This window comes from Myotis brandtii, unplaced genomic scaffold, assembly GCF_000412655.1.
Source record: "Myotis brandtii unplaced genomic scaffold, ASM41265v1 scaffold612, whole genome shotgun sequence".
Lineage (NCBI taxonomy): Eukaryota > Metazoa > Chordata > Mammalia > Chiroptera > Vespertilionidae > Myotis > Myotis brandtii.
In genome coordinates, this window is record NW_005370328.1 from 2,308,157 (window position 1) to 2,331,028 (window position 22,872).

A 22,872-nucleotide genomic window follows, 5' to 3' on the forward strand; every position below is an offset into this window, starting at 1 on the left:
CATTTGAGGGAAAAAAAATGAGGGTGGGGTGATGAGGGTCATTAAAAATATACAGGAAGTTCCAAAGAGGAGGTAAAATAAAAGTGTACTCTGAGAGTTCAGAACAACATGAGGCAAGGAAGGAACAGGAAGAAATTCAAAGGCTATTTCTTATCCATTCACCAGGACACTTTGAGCGATGTCCTGTATTGAACTTACTAAATATAATTTTTTTCAGTCAGTTTGGAGTTTTTCACTTATCCTAATGTCCAAACAGTCTCTCTCGGTGTGTGATGTAATGTGCTGGTGTCACTGAACTTGAGTTAGTGAATACTGAGGATACAGTGATGCTCTGGTGATCACTTTCAGAATGCTGCTCCATTATTCTCTATTAGAGGCCCAATGCATGAAATTTGTGCAAGGGGCTCAGCCCTCGCAGCCAAGGCAGCTTGCCTCGGCCCTTGCAGCCCTGGCTTCGTCTGGAAGGTCATCCGGAAGGATGTCCGGAAGGTCGTTCAGCTGTCTGGTCTAATTAGCATATTATGCATTTATTATTATAGATGGTAAAATCACTTTAATCTTTCCTAGCATACCAGGTAAATACTTTGCCCCATATTCTACCTTGCAAAGTTAGACACAGGTATCCTGTTTAAGTCAGGCACACACCTAGAGGAAATAGTGAACAAACTTAGATTAGAACACATGATTATTTCCAAAAAGAAGAGGAGGAAGGAGGGTGGAGGTGGGGCCACAGCCTTAGGGATTCTGAGAAGTGAGAACACTTCTTTCTCTAATGGCGTTTATCTCCTCCTCCGAGCAGCTGGGTGAGTCAATGTTAGTTGTGAGTGGGCATTTGCCCAGATGCCCAAGTTTGATAGAATTGAGCACTGATTGTCAGTCTGTGCTGAGAATAGCAGGGGCTGCTTCTCAGTTCCCCAGGTCACGTGACAGAGCTTGGAGGGGAAGTCAGCATTTACAGGCATGGAGCCATTAGTCAGCATTCCAGCCAGCTCAGGCCGCTGTGTGTTCAGTGTACATGCTTTGTGGTGGTACTGAAATACCTTTTTTTTAAAACTGAATTTATTGGAGTGACATTGGTTGATAAAATTATATAGGTTTCAGGTATACAATTCTAAAATTCTGCATGTGGTATTGTGTGTGATATCTTAATCGCTTTTATGAATGTGTTTAATGAGGCTCATTTAAAAAGTGATGTTATTTGCTTCATGTGACTACATGACTCACTCCATCCAGACACCATGCAAACCCAGAGGAACACTGCCTTTTGCCCGCGGTGCAGGGTGAACCAGAAAGCTCCAACCCAACTGTTCGTGGCTGTGCTCTGCCTGTGTGAGCAGCGTGCGGTGCCCACAGGGGATCCGGGCTGGGGACGCTCTGTCCGGGAGCCTCAGGTCTGGTACCCAGGCTTAATTGAATAACAGCAGGGGCTGCAGCTACCAGAGATGAGATGACCAGTCAAGTTGGTTACAAGGTCAAGAAACAGCCGGAGAGGAAGCAATGTTTATGTCCCAGAGTCAGTGCAAGATCAGTTTCTGACAGTTACTGAGCTGCTGAATAGAATTTTGCTTTATTTCAGAATGAGAGAGTGAAGTTAAGGTGAACACCTACTATGCTAGAACCCTGATACTCAGTCTAGCTCAGAGCTAGCACTCTCATTTTTTTTGAAATGTTTATTTCCATATCTTTTACCTTTATCTTATATATCATTCATTATACTTGGGCCTAAGTAATACTAATAGCTTATTTTAGTGAGGACCTACTATGTGTCAGACACAGTATTGAACACTTTACATGTGTAATCTCATTTAGTCTTCCCGGCATCTCTGTGAGGTAGTTATTGCTATTTTATTTTCCCACTTTTACACATGAAGAAGCAAAGGCTTGGTTACTTTGTTCAAAGTTAGGCAGGTATTGACTAGAAGAGGGAGAATTTGAATCCAGTACTTAGTCATTAAGTGATCTTGTTTGTTTATTGATTGATTGTTTTGAGTCAGATTTGTTGAGTTATAATTTACATAAGGTAACATTCACCCTTTAAAAAAAAAGTTCTGTGAACCTTGAAAAATTGACACAATCATGTAACCTTTATTTCAATTAAAATGTAGATCAGAATATTTCTGTAACCTCAAAAGGTTTCTTCTTGTACCTCTATAGTCAATGCCTTGCCCTCCACATTGCCAGTGGGAATCAAATTGATTTCTGCCTCTATAGTGTTGCCTTTTTCATAATATGATAATGGAATAATTTCGTGTTAGTCTTCTACTTCCAAATTCTTTCCCTTAGCATATGGTTTTTAGATTTTTCTATGTTGTGTGTATTAGTAGTATATCCCATTTCATCGCTGAATAGTATTCCATTGTGGGAGGTGCTGCTTTTTATTTATCCATTCCCCACCTCATGGAATGGATAAATGTGGGTTGTTTCCAGTTCTGGGTTGGTATGGATAAAGCTGTGGTTAGCATTGGAGGACAGGTCTTTGGGTGGGCGTTGATTGTAGTAGCTGTAGAATGTTAGTGAAGACACTGTGCCAGGAAACCAGGGCTACTCAAATGAATAGCAGGTAGTGCTTGACTTTAACATAAACTGGCAGCCATTTACTGAAGGCATCTGTGGCATTCTGCAGAATTAGCACTCTTTGAACTTGTGTTTAAAAGCAACACTTGGTGCTGCCCCATCAGATGCAGGGTGTGGGGAGGGAGGCAGTGACAGGGCCAGGCACAGCGCAGTCACTGCCCTGTGTCATCTCTCCTCACAGGGCCGAACTCAGTCGGTTTTAGTTTTCAATGTTTTGTCCTGACAACAACAAGCAGAACTTACTTCTTCACAAAGAATAGAATGTTAACTTTTGAAAAAGTTCATTTTGAACTTTGGAGGCTGTTTTAAAATCTTTAAACATTTTTTTTCCCCTCTCTGAATATTTTGGTTTCTCTTTTTCCCACTGCACACCAGTTTTCCACATCTCTCTCTTTCCCCTCTTGGTGTTTTCCGCAGCTCCCAGAGCTAGTCTTGCTATACTAGTAGTTCTGGGTTTTCTATGTCCCCCTAAAGCTAAAATTAGAGTGTAGGTATGGCTGTTGAGCATACGGGTTGGCACTCCAACCAGGAGCTGTATTGTAGATTTGGGTCATTTGTTCCCTCACTCATTCATTCATTCAACAAGTTATTAATTACCAGCCATATGTTGGCGTGCAGTTGGACATGATGCAGTCATACCTGGTGGCCCTCTCTTTGAGAGTTGCTGAGAACATATTAGTAGTTCCACAATCAATCTTCACGTGACTTCCCTGTAGCCACTTTCTTACCTATTGTGTGTCACATTGGGCCTCTGCCCATACTACTCATTTCCTCTGGACGCTACCTGCTTCAGATGGGTCCTTGGTGGAGGGTATCCTGGTTCTATTTCAGTCTGGTGGCCAGTCCTGCACTGCCTACGACAGAGCCCCTTTTCTTGTGGTCTGGTGTCTTGTCAAGTTAGGTTACTCTTTATTGCACTCTCACTGCAAACCGCAATTCAAATAGACTGCATTTATCCAAGTAGAAAGCATTTTACAACCCCTGGAGTGGTACTTTAGGTTAAAATTATGGTCGATTCATTTGCCCCTACGTGAAGTGATTCCCTTACTGCCAATAACTTCAATCTTACCAAGTGCTTATTCAAAACTGTGCTTAACTCCTCATTTTTTTCCCCATCTTCACGGTCTTTCCTCAGATGATCCTTCTGAGCATGCTCTATTACTGTTGTTCTAGATTCTAGAACAACAAAATTGGAGGCATCTGAACACATGACAGCCAAAGGAGGCTGCTTCTGTGGATCAAGTTAAACTAAGAGCTTTCTATTCCCTCCTAAAAGAAATTCCTTTATTTTTTTTCCAAAGCAAGGCCAGTCCTTAATGTCTAGATAGAGTGTTCTTAAGATTAGGATCCATTCATCAATGAGTGTAGCATAGTGCTCCGTAGACCGTAGGTGTGTACTTTTATCTAGATTAAAGGATAAGTTAAGAATATAGGAAACTGGGGAAGACTAGAATGTTCTCTGAGATTGTTGCTTTTAGGAATACTCTGGCATCGTGGAAAAGATTTAGATGGCACTAGATTTAAATCTTGCTTTTGTTCCTAAATATTAATTGTCAGAATTTAAGAAATTATTTGATATTCAGGACTCAGCATCCTGGCATCTAAAATAGTGGTAGCAGTAATTACTGCTTGAGGTTTGTGTATGGGTCAGATGAGATAGTATTTTCAACATGAAGCCCGACACATCCTGAGCACGCGGTTAACTTTATCATCAGGATCGTGGCTACTTCAGAGGACTGCTCACATGCTCCTGTGCCTTCATTCCTTTCTCATGAAGATTCGATTTTACAGTTATCAACTCCATCTTTGGGTGTGGAGGGACTCAGCTGGCGTTCCATCAGGAGACCTGGGTCCCTGGTCAAGCATGAGCAATAATTAGTCCCGACAGAATTGAGCGTCATGTCCCTGATCTATGCAATTTCCAAGTAAAATCTCTTGTTTCTCAAACTGAGTTATACTGAAAATGATCTCATGAAGATTCGATTTTACAGTTATCAACTCCATCTATGGGTGTGGAGGGACTCAGCTGGCGTCCCATCAGGAGACCTGGGTCCCTGGTCAAGCATGAGCAATAATTAGTCCCGACAGAATTGAGCGTCATGTCCCTGATCTATGCAATTTCCAAGTAAAATCTCTTGTTTCTCAAACTGAGTTATACTGAAAATGATCGTGCTTCCATATGTTTTAGAAGTTGTTCTGCAAATGTATTTTGCTCAAATTTTATTACCCTAATCATTTTTTTTTCTAATTCTCCCCTCTTCTCTTTATGAAGCCTTTGGCTTTTGAACTTAAAAAGAATAATAATAAACCACATAAATAAATTACATGGAGAATGACAGAGTAGAATTACAGAGCTTACTGATAGCATATTCCATGTTTTCCTTCTATTAAAAAAACACACCTTTGAAACGCAGTTTGCCTTTCCTCCTAAGCAAAACTATTTTGCACCATCATGATTTTTATGTCTTCTATCTCACTCTAAATGTAGCACTTTTTTTTCACTCTATGGCACTGTTTTAGGTGTGATTCAGCTGGGCTGAGTTTCTGACACCAACTGAAGCTGCTTAGCTCACTGTCCGTCCTCTGAATCCTGCTGTCTCCGTGTTTCTTCTTTCAGTATAAGGGCACTTTTTTGCCCAAAACAGGTTGAAACCACACACCCATGGGTTGCAGGCAGTCCGAGGCTTTCCCACTTTGTGAAAGGGGCCACAGCACTCAGGGAACACAGGCCTTGGGAGAAACTTGACCCTTAATGATCGCCGATCACCTGTTTGGCTGGAGCGGAGTCCTGTGCTCTGCTAGCCTGCTGTCCTTCCGCAGGCATTGTCATTGTCATTGTCATTTTCAGAGCCACACCCACCCATTTGTCCCGCTCACCAGCCATTGCCTTGCCTGCTGTGCCCTGTCCCACACTGCTTGGCAGCTGTTATTTCACGGCCTGTGCAGAGCTAGGAATCCCCCTTGAATTCACCTGCCGGGCTGGGTCTGGGCCGTCGCCAAGGCTCCGGAGAAGGAATGCACGGGACTTGGGTGGCCTGCCACATGCTGTCAGGGGTGTCACGTTCTCCTGGGTCCCAGTGTAACCCGAAATGCCACTGCGAAACTTTTATGCCTCAGACAAGTACGATGCTTTGATCATCTGAGAGTTTTCATAATTTAAGAAGTATAAGAACACGTGTCCAGGAGTTTTGATCAAGGCTAGAATGATAACGCCTAGGACTTAGTGAATAAAAATGGAACCTCCTAAAAGTTCCTACATTGACACCCTTGTTAAAGCTTTGAACTTTTTCAGAGAAAAAAATTACAAATGTGATAAACCTTATTTGAGAGGGCTGGATGGTATCTGTCTACATATTTTTACAGGAAACATGTGGCCCATATATGTAGCAGGCTTCTTCCAAACTAACTTTCTTCACTTGGTTGTTCCTGTCACTTGAAATGCTCATTTTCTCTCTCCACAAACACTGTGTTGACTCTCAGGCACAATTCAGCATCCACCCCTTCCCTGAAAGTCAGATCAATTCTCCTTTAGAGTAGGATGAGGAGTTGTAGGCTCAGTCTAGATCAGTGGGGCGATTGTCAGGCTTTGCCGCTTAGTAATTAAGTGACTTTGAGAAAGCCACTTAAGACCCCGTTCTCATTGTCTTCATTTTGGGAGTGGTATTGTCTCTCATTTGTAGGGTTGTTACAAAGATCAGAGTAGATAATCCATAAAAGTGTTGGGTAGACGTTAACGATAGAGAAATATATGGCAGTATTTCCTCTCTGTGGCCTTTGGATATACAATTACAGAAAAACTCACTAATATAAATTGGGAAATATATAATGGAGAGCTAGCAGTGAAAACCCAGTCATTGCTTCGTGTTCTCTATAGTTCATCCCCCAACAATCCTATAAAATATTTCGATTTTATAGATGGGGAAGCTGAAGCAGAGGGAGCTTACGTCACCTGTTTAAGAACACACAGCTGTTAGGTGGTGAAGCCAGGATTTACCCCAGACTTTCTCTGGAGCTTCTAAACCATGAAATAGTCTGACCTTTCACGATGGGCTGGGTGATGGGGGCTATGTGGTTCATGCATTTGACCTTTTTTTTCCCCTAAGTCTACTAAAAATACTATGTCCCTCACCAGCGTTTCTGCATCTTATTGTCCCATGCACATAGGGGTTGCTGGTTCAATTCCCAGTTTGGACACATGCCCAGGTTGTGGGTTCCATCCCTGATGGGGGGCATGCAGGAGGCAGCCAATCGCTGTTTTGCTCCCACATTGATGTCTCTCTCTCTCCCTCTCCCTATCTCTCTCTCTCTTTAAAAATCAATAAAACATCTTTAAAAAATAATAGCACAGTGCCACATATGTTTAACTAACATTTTCTCCTGTACACTGGTACTTTTCTTTTTTTGCACTTATTTCTCAGGCACTGATTGGGGTGGTGGAACTCTTGGCACCCAGTTCAGTTACCAGAAGTGTCCCCAGGATTGATAGTACTGAGCACGAAAGTTGAGGGAGATGTCAATCCACTGCCTGCCTTTGCAAATTACAGGCAGAGTTTCTGAAATGGAGCAGAGTCGCTAATCTTAGATTGCCTATTTTGAGTCATGACTTCCTATGACAAAGCAGGAGTTATGTGATAGAAGAATTCTAATATCCAGAATGGAGACCCAAAATATACACAGAGGCACCACAATTAAAAATTAATGTTGGAGAGCACTTCTAGGTGCTAGATGGGATGTTGATTCGTGAATGGCTTAATAAAGATCTTCAAATTAAAAAAAAATTAATGTTAGGCCCTGGCCAGGTGGTTCAGTAGGTTAGAGCGTTGTCCTGACATGGCAAAATTGCCAGTTCAATCCCTGGTCAGGGCACATACAAGAAGCAACCAATGAATGCAGAAATAAACGGAACAGCAAAATGATGTTTCTCTTTCTTTCCCACCCCCTCCCTCCCTTTCTCTCTCCAAAAATCAATTTAAAAAAATAACTTTAGTTCTTGAATTCTCTAGGGACAAAGAGAAGCCAGCCATTGAATAGCTTGTTTGAAGACAAACATTGGTTCATGTTTAATAGCAGGTTTGAATAATCCCTTGTTTAAGTCTTATTGTGTCTCTCTCACACACGCGCGCATACTAGTGGCCTGGTGCACGAGATTCGTGCACGGTGGGGTGGTGTCCCTCAGCCCAGCCTGCCTTCACCCTCTCCAATATGGGACCCCGAGGGGGATGTCCAACTGTTGATTTAGGCCTGATGCCTGTGGGATCTGGCCACAGGGATCAGGCCTAAACCGGCAGTCGGACATCCCTCTCGAAATCCGACCGCTAGCTCCTAACTGCTCACCTGCCCTGCCTGCCTGATTGCCCCTAACCACTCTTTCTGCTGGCCTTATCACCCCCAACTGTGTCCCCCCCCTCACCAGCCTGCTTGCCCCCAACTGCCCTCCCCTCCTGGCCTGATCACCCCTAACCTCCTCTGCCTCAGCCCTGCCATCATGGCTTTGTCCGGAAGGATGTCCAGAAGGTCTCCTGGAAGATCTCCTGGTCTAATTAGCATATTACCCTTTTATTAGTATAGATATATATGCATGTGTGTGTGTGTATTTCAAAACTTATTTTCCCAAGCTCTCAGAATTTACATATTGCATATTAGCTGCTTTTATATCAAAGCTTGTTTTTAATTTAAAGTATCACCCTTGCAAGATTGTAATTGTCAGCAAGTAGAGAATAGGATAGAGTGACACAAGGTGCAGGTTTTCTGCAGAAGCAGCTTGTGCTGATTGATTAAGCTGATCTATACAAGGGCTGTGGCTTTCAGATCTCTCACAGAGAGAAACTAAAGAAAGATGTGAGAGAAGTCACTTTGGGTTTGTTTTGCTGTCTTACAAGAAACACCATACAAACATCTCTGCCACTTCTAAACATTTCTCTAAATATGATAACTTCCAGAAAACAAAACCACAATTGACCATTTTTTTTCTCTAATGGGTTTTCTATTTTTAACATAAAAATGGAGAGAGAAGTACTAGTTGCTTTAGAATACTTCGTATTTAAAATGAGATATCCCAGGTGCTACAAAAGAGAGAGTTTGGATGTAATAGAAACTACATAGAACTGACTGACATCAAGCATGCTTTCATAAATGCACTCATATTTATGTCCAATCAAGTGGCTAAAACGTCAGGCATCCTGTTGCTTCTGCAGTGCCCTTAAAATCTCTGATCGTCCAATTCCAAATGCAACCTTTTTAGATAACATCAGAGGCTCCTGGTCATGTAGAGAAGGGTGTGTATTTAGAGGAGGGTATCTAAGCTAACGAATGCAGAAACTGAATACTCAAAAGAAACTTTCATGCATGGACCAAGCCTCTAGTAGGTGATCAATACATTTGTATCCAGAAGAGAGAGCGCACACCCTGGAAATTATTTGCTGTGTTGCTAATAGTGGCCGATCATTTTGATGACACCATGGAAGTGGAAGGAGGAGGGGCGGCGGGGATTAAAGAATAAGGTGTACTGCTACTTTAAAAGTATGCACGCCCGGCCCCTCCAGGTCCCTCCCCCTGCTCCAGGCACCTGCTGGCAGCTGGGGGAGCTCAGTTCCAGGCGGGCCTCCCAGCTGACTGCGCTGTTTCAGGTAACCCCGTGTTTGCTGTGCCGGGTCCCGGGTCCCGTAGTGGGCAGCCAAGGCTTCCTGGCAGCCCTTCTGCTGTTGCAGCCTATTCGCTAGAAGTAACGAGGGTCACTGGGGTGTTGCCAGGCAACGAGGGACTGGGGTCCTGTGAAGAGCATTTGTTGCACTGAGGGGACTGGTTGAGATGCAATAAAGAAATGGTAACTGGGCTTATTTGTCAATACAGTTACTTACACAGTATTGGGAGGGTCCGTATTTAACCTGCCCATACGTAGTCAGAGGAGGAAACAGGAGCATAAGCGTTTGCTAAATGCTAATGCCCGGGACAGACAGATGGCGTTGGGCTGCTAAGCTGCTTTGCTGGGAGTTTAAAGTTGCTGCATGTGCTGGGCAAAGGGGGAAAGGCCCCAAGCACTTTGCAGGCTTCATTCTGGCAGGAGCAAGTCAGCTCTGTGTTATAGCACGGGGTGCGGTGCGCAGAGCAAACCCACCCGGCTATTTACCTGGTGCAGCAGGTAGTGCTGGGTCTTGGGGGGAGAGTAACCATCGGGGTTTATTGTGGTGAAAACATTAATAAAGATAAATGCCTGTGTATAGATTTATAAGTCTGGTTGCCCTGTGGACTTGAGAGTGCCTGATGTGCTCAGCAAAATGAGGATATTGGCCCAAAGAATGAGTATTTGCCAAAACGAAGTCCTTCCCAGTGTTTGTTTGTTTAGAAAGCTCAGTGGTGGTTCTTGTCACGGGCTCCAAGTCCTCTTTCTCAGGAAGAACTCAAGTTCTACTGATGCAGCGGCTGTCACCTGACACTCTGCTTCTGGTTCCCAGACACCAGCTGCTCCCCATGCCTTGTCCATCGCCCGGGACGTCCGTGGTGTTACCTCGGGGTGAAACCGCCTCTGCACTTTCCCGAAAAACCGCCTCTGCACTTTCTCCAGGCTCCTTAATGTGCCCAGCGTTGGTGTGTTGCTGGCGAGCGGCGTTGGCGTTGGCCTCGTGACTTATGTAGGGATGCTCTGTCGGGACGAGGATGCTTTTCTGTAAACATGAATGGCCTGGCTCTCTCCCTGAGCTGGGGCCTCTTGTTGCACATCACGGAGACCTTGATTGTGGCCTATTTTGCGCTCATCTCCTGGGCTGACTCGCAGGGCCTCTTCCCGAGGCTGGAGAATGTGGGAGCCTTCAAGACTGTGTCCGTCATGCCAACCCACGCCACGTGCGGACTCCCAGACCACAGCACGTTTTGCCATAGCTCTGTGGTCGCCGAAAGTCTCCAGTCCTGCACCCAGAGGCTTTGCGTTCAGGATTGCCCCCACAGATCTGCACCCCCAGCCTACACAGCCCTCTTCTCCGCAGGCCTGGGGGGCTGCGTGGCTGCAGACACGCAGGATCTGCGCCCGGACTCCCCTCAAAATTCCACGAGTTTTATGTTTGGAAATCACACGAGCTGCATTTCTTCTCCTCCTCCAAGGCTGGCGGCATCATTTACGTTGGCTGTGTGGTTGAAACCCGAGCGGGAAGGTGTAATGTAAGTAGTCGAATGAGTGTACGCTTTCCTGGGAGCCTGAAAAATCAGTTGTAGCCAAGATGCTTACAACTGGAATTCCAGACCAGAAATGAAGGCTCCAGCTGTGAAACCCAGGCCTTTGAAGCTCAACTCCGAGGGTAGTCTTTTCTACTCCAGAGTACACTGCAAACATTTCCCCTAAATTTAACAAGTGCTGTCTCCTTTCTACAATGAAGCGAGGCCTCCGAAAAGCATGTTAAAATGGTTCATTGCAGGCAGTCATGTTTACACACCTGACTCCTGGGTTTCCTGGTAGTTCATTTAGCTCCACCTTCATCTTAGCAGTCAGAGCAGATTCAGGCTCAGTGAGTTTTAGGACATGGGGGCTGGTAGTGCAAAGAAATGATATTTTCAAAGTTTTAGTCGAAGTTTGCATAAGTAATCTGCTCCTACTAGAGTATGAACTTGTCATCAGGCAGGCAGCTCTCTGAGAGCTTAGTGCTTCAGGCATCTGTGTGTATTTCCGGTATCCTGGCTTTCCCAAAAGAAGTTTGTTTGACTCATGGGAAATGCCCAGTGTTAGGAGTTGAATAAATGAATAATTCTCCATCCTTGAAAAAGGCATAACTTTTGGCCCTTTACCTTGTGGAGTTCTCATCTTTTAGGAAATATGTAGGGAAGCATGAAAGATTCTCAAAGCTATTATGTCGTGGATCCCAGTAGAGATTCCTTCAGTGAGTTTGGAGTGGGGCTTCCTTAACCTCATGTCTTATCAGTTCATATGATCACATGCTTTTCATTCTGTAATAGTCTCCAAAACTGACATCTAATGTGTTTTCCTAAGTGTCTAGAGCAAGTCTGGAATTGAAATAAGTAGGACAGTCTGGAGGCCTGTTTTCTTATCTTTTGTCTTCCCGTAGGACAGTGGTTCTCAACCTTCTGGCCCTTTAAATACAGTTCCTCATGTTGTGACCCAACTATAAAATTATTTTCGTTGCTACTTCATCACTGTAATGTTGCTACTGTTACGAATCATAATGTAAATATCTGCTATGCAGGATGGTCTTAGGTGACCCCTGTGAAAGGGTCGTTTGACCGCCAAAGGGGTCGCGACCCACAGGTTGAGAACCGCTGCTGGAGGGCCTTTGTCTCTTCCCCATGTGACCTTTTCATTGTGTGACACTGTTGGCCAAATATCTAAAAACTTGGGAAATAAACCAGATAAGTCTTACAATCTCGTAAACAAATAGGCTTTAGATGTCTTGGGTGTTTGGTTTTAATTTGCCAAGTGAGAGTTGGTATATTTTCATTAAAAAAAATTTGGGAGTGAAAATCATCGGAAACCATCATCTCAATTTCTGTGTCACCCTAAAAGAAAACCCTGCTTTCTTACTGTTTGAAATGTCAGTAAGTCCAGACAACTCCATTTATGTAACTAGAGTACCATCTTTAAAAGCGATCTCTTGACAAGTATGAGTAGGACAAAGTATTTTTTTTCCAAAGGATATATCTGTACCAAACCCATCTCCTATTGGCATCACTTTTATATAAATAAGACAGAGGAGTATTTATAGAGGCCATAGCACATGGCTTACAGTTTTGGGAGTTCTACACATCAAGGTCATTTCCATTCTCAAAACGAAAATACTTATGGGAATTGGGGAAATTTCGGAGTGGTTGCACTAGATAAGTAAAACAAACAAAACTCGGATTATCCAGTTATTGTTTATCCAGGAGCAGAATAAATCCAGTTCCTAAATATTTTGCTACCTGCCTTCCTCTCACATTCATTATCTACTAAAGCTAGTATGTTTACAAGCAAACAAAATAGCAAGGAAGATAATAGCATATTAAGAAATGCATTTTCAGTAAGCTTGGGGAAATAAGCCTGCATTTGGTAAGTTCATCTTTGAGTAATGGTCAAATGCTAACATGTAGATTGAAACTCAAGAAAAAGGAATAGAGGCAGTTTTTCTCTTAGATTGTTTAAGACCTGGAATCATAGAATAAAGAGAGACTCTTTTATTTCCAGTGACTTAGAAATAACCACCCAGTGAAGGGTTAAACAAATCATAGTAGAATTTCTATAAAACCTTATTTCTACTTTATATAAAACATTTATATCAACTTAATCTAATATATATTTACTCTCTTAACTTTATCACCAAATATATGTACAAAATATTATAAAATAATGGCAGTAAAATAGTGACTATTAAGTGTTCTCTAAGCTTACTCTTATGTCTAAACGCTAGGAAATAATAAATGCAAGTGAGAAGGAATAGTTTGTGAAAAGTGTGCTATTTAAGGAATGTTTTAAAACATCTGTAGCAATAATTCTTGGTTGGCCCAATCTTCCATTTGCCCCTTCAGTCTTCAACGTATCTCAGAAAACTCATGATCTTAAGGGAAGACAGATTGATTAGTGTTATTAGAGAGGGAGCACCATGTGTTAAGTGAGCTCAAAGGAAGACCCCTTCTACAGTCTTGACCTGGGAGGGCTCAGGCATAACGATGGAGATGTCCGGGCGAGTGGGAGGCAGCTGCATGAAGAAAGGGACACAGACTCTTCCACTACCTGATGGAATTCTCCTACCTGGGTGTACCACCTTCTTGAGTTCTCATCTGTGAGATGCAAGCTGATGACCATCTTCAACAGCTAGTCATTCCAGGAGATGTTGATGGCTACTGTCAGTGACATTGCTCTTTATTTATTTATTTTTAAATGCATTTTTATTGATTACAGAGAGGAAGGGGGAGGGAGAGAGGAATAAAAACATCAATGATGAGAGAGAATCATTGACCGGCTGCCTCCTACAAGCTACCTATTGGGAATTGAGCCCACAACACGGGCATATGCCCTGACCAGGAATCGAACTGTGACTTCCTGGTTCATAGTTTGAAGCTCAAACACTGAGCCACCCTGGCCGGGTGTGATATTGCTCTTTAAACAGCAGATCTTTGGGAATAATCCACTTAGAAGGCAACTAGCAAGCATTCATAATCTGTCTTCTGCTAAAAAGTTGACTTGCTGAGGTTGAAATATGATAGAGAGGAATGGGGCTTAAGTGGACCCAGAATGGCCAGAAATACACAATGATATAATTAATATAAAAAAATTTATATTGAACATAAGCCAATATAGAAAATAACAATGATGAAATGTAAAAATGCCAAAACCTATTTAAAAGGATGGGGAAAGAGTATCACTGTGATTAGGAAAGAAGTGATTTAAAAATAATAATTTGATAACAGGCCTGAATGAAGACTAAATATTTTCTGAAAATTCTATTTAACAGAATATTATTTCACTATGTTCTCCAAATATTGGATGATCCTTCATCCAAGGTCAGTGCCTCGGGCTTTGTGGTCAGGGTCAGCCAGCCAGTCATCTTACAGACACCAGCTTTGGCTTCTGGCCGGTGGCCAACAAGGAGGTAAAGACTATAGTGGTCAGTTCTCCATTTCACCGTGGGAATTAAACAGCGCTGTTTAGCCTGGCCTCAACCTATGAACCAGGAGGTCACAGTTCGATTCCCGGTCACGGCACATGCCCGGGGTGCAGGCTTGATCCCCAGTAGCACAAGGCAGCCGATCAATGATTCTCTCTCATCATTGATGTTTCTTTCTCTCCTTCTTCCTTCCTCTCTGAAATTAATGAAAATATATTAAAAATAAATGGAGCTGTTTAGAGCCCTCTATGGATAGTAAATTTTCTTTACATTAAGAAAAAGAAAAGATGTGCACTGGTGACTCAATACCCAGGATATGATTGTGCTGCTGCTTATAAAAGAAATAGCAGAGGAACTAATGATCCCAGCAGCTGAATGTTAGTTTTTGCGGGATGATTTAGCCACTTCTGTTTGCAAAATGAATGTCTAATAAAGGGTGCTGAGGTTCTGAGGGATATATTATCAGTAAGAACTCTATTTTTTTAATTGAAATGAGAGGGCTTCTTATTCGGAATAAAGCTTGCTCTGAAAATGTGCGATGCCTTAGCCTGTCTTTTGGATGGATGCTGACCTTTTTTCTCTCCGGTTGCTTCCCAAGGTGTATTATAGAGAAGATGGCGCACGGGCAGATTGTGTTCAAACTTACAGTATCGGAGAAAGAAACCACGTTTTATTATCGCACAGTAAATGGTTTGCAGCCTCCAATAAAAGTAATGACACTGGGGAGAATTCTTGTGAAGAAATGGATCCATCTGAGTGTGCAGGTGAGTAAAATAAAACATATTTAACATTTGGTTAAACATACCAATCTGTCTTCCTTTCTTTCCTTTCAATGGCATCTTCCCCACAGGATCTGAAGCGGGTTCTTTTTAGCTTTCAAGCATGTGCAAATGACGACTCAAGAGAATCGGTATTTAAATGACCTAATGATGCATCTCTTGATAGACCAGCATTGTCCCCTCAAAATTGCTGCGAAAACTCCCACGGAAGCTTAGGACAATGCTATCTCGAGTAATAATACCCTCATGAAATTTTTGTTGCCTTTGGTTAGTATATTTTCTCTTGTTCAGAAATGCGTGAGGGCTTCTTTTTTGGTGTCTAGAAGTAACGTTACTGGCCGCGGCAGTGTGGAAATCCCTGCCTGGCTTTCGCATCTGCCTTTTGCAGATAGCATCTGATGATGGGAATAAAATTTGGCTGTTGCATTAAAATGCTGACCTTAGGACTAATGAACTTGACACATAAGACACTCGGAAGGTGTTATATGATTACTTTAGTTGTCAGCCACAGTTTGTATTAACCTTAGAAGCTGCTAAAGGCTGAGAGAACTGTGAGATGTCTGTTAGTTTATGGTTCCTGGAAGAGACAGGGTTTATATCCTTTTGTGTCTGCAGGGCACTGGCTGGGCCCGTGCGGCTAAGAGTCAGCCTTGCCTCTCATGGCAGAGGTACTGCGTGTGCAGTTCTCAGCATATGTTCCCATCGGGGCATCCGGACAGTGGTCCTTGTGAGCCGCATTTGCACCAGGGGGTATATATATATATCCCCATTTTTAAAATAAGAATAATATTTGATTTCTTGCATTTTTATCCCACCCAGCAGCAGGGAGCAAGTGGACTTCCTTAGGCCCTTGAGAGTTGTGGTCTGGGTTTTAGAGTCTGTTTGAGCATAGAAATTGTTCTTGGTGATATATGTACACTTTGTACATATCTTTGTTGTGCCTGGTTGTAAATGAAATCATGCCATGTATTTGCATAGCTGTGCATGAAAAGCCTTGGGAAGAATGTTTAAAATAGCAATACAGAGAGGCCACAATGGTTGATTCCTATAGGAAGGTATTGGTGAAGTGATAGTCAATCAGCATGTCATGCCTTATCTACTCAGCTTTTAGTTAGGATGAGAGTTTAGCACATGCACTTGGCAGGGAGCCATATTTCTAGGCCACCAGCGTTGAAAGGACCTGCAAAGGGGTGGTCATGTCTGATCCCAGGTTAGGACTGTAGAGCAGATGGGTTCAGTTTGTCAGAGCTTACCTCTCATTGTTCAGTAGTTAGCAGAGAGGGGCCTAATCTGTCCTATATCTCCAAATGGTCCATTCTAGCCAATGACTAGTACCACAGGACTGGGTTATAGTGTGAAAAACGTGCAAATAGAAACTGCCAAAGAAGGGGAATCTGCAGATGTCAAATCAATATGTTTTCATATGTTGGTATCAATGATGATAAAAAAATTCTTTTGACTTGCCGTTAAAATGTTGCCTGGTATGTGAGCCTGTGCCATGTGTTGGCAGCGGCGGTTGATTAAAAGCCATCTAAATGGGAAGGGGACCAGGACCGAGTCCCTCTCCTGGGAGTAAGAGGCTCTTAGAGTGCCTCTTGAGATGAGCATTATCTTCTCAATACACGTCAAATATGAGCCTTTCCTAGTTTAGGCAAAACTTCTTCATAAATCTTTAAATCTTACCCTTCTTTCAAGGAAAGGTTAAAGTACTTGTGATTTAATGAGTCCACTTTATTTCTTAACTGCCTAACTATCAAGAGAAAACTTGTCCTTTCCAATTTGTACACTTCTATTTACTTATTTTTTTAATATTTTATTGATTTTTTACAGAGAAGAAGGGAGAGGGATAGAGAGTTAGAAACATCGATGAGAGAGAAACATCGATCAGCTGCCTCCTGCACACCCGCTACTGGGGATGTGCCCGCAACCAAGGTACATGCCCTTGACTGGAATCGAACCTGGGACCCTTCAATCCGCAGGCCGATGCTCTATCCACTGAGCCTAACCAGTTAGGGCAATTTACTTATTTTTACATATGTTTTCCCCCATTCTACATTTTATGTTAAAACTATACATCTAAACAGTCATGGACCATGAGAAAAACCATGCAGATCAGCCATGTATTCATCTGGCTTTTATTGACAGATTCAGGGGTATCCCAGCATTATGAAAATCTTGATTCATTCAAATAAAAGTGAGAGCGAGTGCAATTATTTATTCTTAATGGGAGATTTGCATAGGGTTTCTTTAGTGGACACCAGTCTGAATATTTTGAAGATATTGTGAAATTTATAGTAATTCATTTTATAGGCATTGAATAAGGAATGTGCTCATTCCTACAATGTTATAAAAAGAGTAGGAAGGATGCAAGATTAGGAGTAGGGAAACCTGAGTCGGGTCCCCATACTGTGTAGTCGTAAGAAATTCTCTTGACTCGGTTTCTGTGCTTGTGTAATAAGGGGATTGGACTGGACGGACTAAACGAGGCTTCCTTGACTTTTACATAAAGACACAAGCGGACTGTGGAGTGAGGCACAATGTATGGAAGCGTGGAAAGCTGCTGGACAGGGTGTCTGGGTGTAAGCGACAGCGAGCTCTGCACGCAGCCCACACCAGGCTCGTGCTGTTTTCTGCTTTCCCATGCTGTCTGGTATTTACACAGAAACATTGTTTGGAGTAGATTTTATGGCCAAGATATGGGCAAAGGCAGCTTGTAATCGTTTCACCGTAGAACTGCAAAGAATATATTTTCATATGAAATGTAACTCACTGTTGCATTATTATGTAGCATATGCACTTTCTGTTTGATTTGGGGATTAGAGACTTTCACCATCGCTGGACATGGGCTAGAACACATAACTGATAGTCTGGGTTTAGTCAAATTGCGAATTGTAAGTCTGTAATTAATGTGTATGCATATTTTTACTTATGCTCCAATGTGTCCACAAGTCAATCAATTTATATGGGGTGTGTGTGCCCGTGTGTGTGTGTGTGTGTGTGTGTGTGTGTGTGTGTGTGTGTTTGTGTGTAAAAGAAAACACATCTTTACTCGTGGAATTGGCTCAGAAATCTGAATTTAACTTACAGAGACTTGATGACTTAAAATTAATGGATAGATTTCACTGTATACCTTACCTCAGACAGTTCACTCCATATCAGCTTTCTATCAGCAAAACCAGAATTCTAATTTTCCAAATTTGGGAAAAAGAAATGATTTTTTAAAACTAATTAGATCCCTTGGCAAAAAAAAAGGTGCCAGGGAGAGCCAGAGATTCTGAGCATTGAAAGTCTAATTTCCTAAACAAAAATGCAGAGGTTACAGCAATGGACCTAACAGCATCGGGAAGACTCCACCTGTTGGAATATGATTAGTTTTTAAATTAATATTCATTCAGAGACTTGAATCTGACATGATTGCCAATTTAAATTTCACTTTGTGCTTTAATATATTGGTTATTTCAAATTATATCAAGCTGAAATTCGTTATGTCATATTTTTTGTCCTAAAACTTGAAAAAAAATCAATTCAATCTTTTTATTATCAAACAGGGAACACTGCTTGCATTGGCTGATATGTTTAAGCCCAGTTTTTTGTATTACATCCGTATATGCTGTCCATATTAAAGAGATCTGTTTTGATTTTCTTTTTTAAAAATGGTTTGAAATACATAAGAGATGATACTTGAGCAGTTTGTTATGTGTTGGTTGAAAAAAGAAAGCAGCTTAGAAGTATATTATATTTAATTGCATATCATTTAAAAGTAAAACTTCAGTGTCCTATGAAAATACTGTTTTCCTCTAAGTAGTTCCACACATTTTATGGGATACATAGCATCAAAGAATCATCAGTATGGTAACCTTATTGTAATTATGCTGAAATGCAGTAAAACAATTACTAAAATTAGACACTGATAGATCCTGCAAATGTGGAAATAAGAAAGGGTTTAGCAGTGGGATTGTTCACATTCCCTGTGCTATTCTGAAGGCTACTTGATACACTGCCAATTCAAGAGCCACAGATGATTCTAACTACAGTAACATAAAAAAAAGAGCAGTTCTGATCTGTTACAAAGAAGGCAGAAATGCATGGGTAAATAAAGTTTTGGGGATCAATAGGTGAAGCACAGGAGTTTCATAATTGTAGTTCATGAAATATGTTCTTTTGATTTATGTATTCAATCTGAAAAAGGAAAACTATTGATAGTTCTGGAGAAAAAGAAAATGCAATTTAACCAACATTTGTTAGAATAGATAAACCAAGTCTCTCAATTAATCTCTGCAGTATATGCCCAGGTGCACACTTTGTAAAAGTATTTCCATGTCTCTATTGATTGGGGGCTCATAAAACGTCCGTGCAGCCTTCGGTGAGCGGTGTGTTCTGGGATTCCCATGGGAACACCACGTCAGCCCCCACCCCGTGAAAAATCCAATCCCTATCGTCGCATTAATACTGTTCATTGCTTTTAACTATAACTATGTGTATGTGTCTGTATTTGTAAAACATTGTTAATTTGTGCAAAGCCTTCTGTTTGTACCCTGGCAGCTTAATATCACCCAAGTCAGTTGAATAGCTTTAATTATGCACAATAAGTAAAGATCAATAGACTTTAACAACGCTTTTCACAATAATCAGTTAAAAATAATGATGATAACAGCTGCCATTATCGAGTACTGATTATATGCACCGTATTAAACATCGTAATGCTTAATTTTCAAATGTTAATGATAGTTCTGTGACATTGGCGTATATTTTCCCCATTACAGAGATGAGAACAGTGAGCCTCTGGGAGGTTAAATTATCTGCCTAAATTTAGTCTCAAGTTTCTGTGCACAATTCCAGCTGACCTGTAACTGAAAAAAAATACTAAAGTGCCATGAACCTGGATCACCAAGATTTATCAACAAGTCCTTTGCCCTCAATCTCCACCTTTCTCCCACCAGCAAGTCCTTGGATTTCAATTCCTAAGCAGCTCTCCGAGCTGCCCACTTCTCTGCATACCTCCCATGGCCACTGCCATGTAAGGTGGCCATAGCTCACTGGGGCCCTGAGAGTGACGTCACGACCCTTTAGTTTTGTCCTCATATAAATCGTTTTTCTTCACGGCAACCAAAATGGTCTTCAGGACAGGTAATCTGCTCAGGTCATAGTGCAAGGTGGCCATAGCTCACTTGGGCCCTGAGAGTGACGTCAGGACCCTTTAGTTTTGTCCTCATGTAAATTGTTCCTTCACTGCAACTAAAATGGTCTTCAGGACAGGTAATCTGCTCAGGTCATACCTTTTCCCTCCTCCGCCTCCCTCCCCATATCCTGTTCCTGCATAAAACCTTTCACTAAGTCCCATTGAAACATTCTAACATGGCCACCAGTGCTCTTTAAAAGATAGCATCTTCCACCTGGCCAGTGTTGCTCAGTGGTTCCCTGTAGAATAACTACCCAGGCCAGCAAGGTGTGTCCTTTACTGTCTGAGGTTATGGTCAGTACTGCAATTGGCAGGGAGCCTTGCCTTTCGGGGGGAGAGGAGGGAGGGGGCAAGCAGAAGATTAATTCTCAATTATAAATACAGACTTGATGCAAGGGCAGCATTGAACTTGGCATCAGCCTGTCAATATTTTAGCTAATTTCCAGGGCCATGAACACGTCAGGGGAAAGAGAAATTGTTGATGTTTCATAGGAAACAGTTCTGGAGCGAGGGGAGATCGCACCGTTTGTGCTCTTTTACATGTCGATTCTATTAATCTCGGCAGGTATATCTTCCCGAAGCCACTTGATAATTGAAAAGATGCTTGTGAACCCTCAAGACGTGTCTCTCTCCATGTCACAAGCACCATGGCCTTGGCTTACACCTGACTTGTGAATGGGGGAAGCTAGTCATTATGATGCAGAGGCAGTTGTCTCTATTTGCAGAGCTCCTCGCTAGGAGTTCCTCCTGTTACCATATGTAGTTTGACGTTCATTTGTACCATGTGTAACTGGCTCATGTAGTGATTAAAATAATAAGCAATGCTTGATCATGTTTAAAATAAATACCAAGGATAAATTCTTCTATTAATTAGTGAGAGCTTATCCAAATTAGCATCTGTAATTATGAACTCTTGTTAATTTTTGTTGCAACCTATTGGATATCCTGGGACAAATCATTAACGCTAGTGTAACTGAGCATTAATGATAGCTGGCTTAATTTTTAAGTATAGTGATACCACTCATCCTAATAGTGATACATTTTAGATACTATATCAAACAGCATCATAGAAGATGCACGTGGAAATTTAGCATAAATGAAAAGGTGTTAGGTTTGCTTATTGAGCCACATAACAAAACCCAGAATGCGTCCTTCGCAGGCAGCGTTTGATTCAAGCTTTCCTTGTACTCTGACTTAGTTTTGTACGGCTTCCATTTCCTGAAGTTCAATGACATATCTTTCTATTGAAAATATTCTTCCAGTCTATAGCTTGTCTTCTTTCTTTTATTTTTTTGTTAATCCTCATTCAAGGATATTTTTCCATTGAGTTTTAGAGAGAGTAGAAAGGAGAGGGAGAGACAGAGAGAGAAACATTGATGGGAGAGAGACACTTATTAGTTGCCACCCACACACGCCCCAACCAGGGCCCAGGAGGATGGAGCCTGCACCCAAGGTATATGCCCTTGACTGGAATGGAACCTGTGACCCTTCAGTCTGCAGGCCAGTGCTCTATCCACTGAGAAAAACTGGCCAGTGCTGTAGCTTATTTTACTTCTCAACACTTCTTTTCCAGATCAGATGTTTTCAATTCTCCAAGTCTTGACTCTCCTCCACAGTGGATTTGCTTTGGGTCATTTTTCAGAATCCTTAGGTAGTTCCTTTTTGTATTCTGTCCAGATTTTTTAGTTGTAATTAGCAGGGGGAGAGAGAGAGAGAGACTGATATGGGCTTACTCCTTCAGGGTCAGATATGGGCTTACTCCTTCAGGGTCAGAATCAGACCTGTGTGGTGCTTTCTAATTTGCAAAGTTATAAAAATTAGTTTTGATCCATGAATATTTCTGATTACCACTTTCCATATGAAAAAACAAAAACATCAAAAACTGTAAGATTGTTTTAATTTCAGAAGTAAGTGAAAAGTCATGTGACCAGTGACCAAAAACCCTGGAAAAGCTAAACCTTAAGATGTGGAATCCTATGTAGTGTGTTCTGAATTCCAGCCCCTAGAACAGGGGTCCTCATACTATGGCCCGCGGGCCACATGCAAATACAAATATTGTATTTGTTCCCGTTTTGTTTTTTTACTTCAAAATAAGATATGTGCAGTGTGCATAGGAATTTGTTCATAGTTTTTTTTTTAAACTATAGTTCGGCCCTCCAATGGTCTGAGGGACAGTGAACTGGCCCCCTGTTTAAAAAGTTTGAGGACCCCTGCCCTAGAATGTGCGTTGTCTTACTTAGGTACCTTGCAGAACTCTCATTTAATTCTTATCTTTGTTTTTTTTTAATGTATTCTTTTAGTATTTTTGGATTTTTTTAAATTACATTTTCAATTTAAATATTTGCTGGAAAATAATACTTTTTATTTATTTATTTATTTATTTATTTATTATTTATTTATTTTTGCTTTGGAAATCTCAGAGCAAATGGGCATGTAGTGTTTTTTTTTTCTTTTTTTATTGCTTAAAGTATTACAAAGGGTATTACATATGTGTCCTTTTTTTTCTTCCCCGCCCTTGACAATCCCCTGGCCCCCCCTACCCCCCAGTGTCTTATGTCCATTGGTTATGCTTATATGCAATAATACTTTTTTAAAAAGAGGTAAATAAGGTTGTTAAGGAGATGTTTTCTTACCATATGGAGAAGCCTCTTTTTAATTCAGTATTCTTTGGTGACACGAGCTACCACCAAATAGTAGAGGACCCACAGTGGGCTGAATGGACGATCCTGTGCCACTGTGAGGACTGGCCAGGGTGTCT

At 41.7% G+C, this 22,872-nt stretch overlaps 1 protein-coding gene across 1 annotated transcript in view; it reads left to right on the forward strand.

Moving 5' to 3' along the window:
- The first annotated feature begins 10,243 nt into the window (after window positions 1–10,243).
- USH2A (Usher syndrome 2A (autosomal recessive, mild)) overlaps window positions 10,244–22,872 on the forward strand; it is a 408,238-nt gene continuing 395,609 nt past the window's right edge. Inside the window, 2 exon segments of the mRNA XM_005879907.2 lie at window positions 10,244–10,725; window positions 14,755–14,920. Coding sequence (XP_005879969.1) covers window positions 10,244–10,725; window positions 14,755–14,920 — 648 coding nt within the window.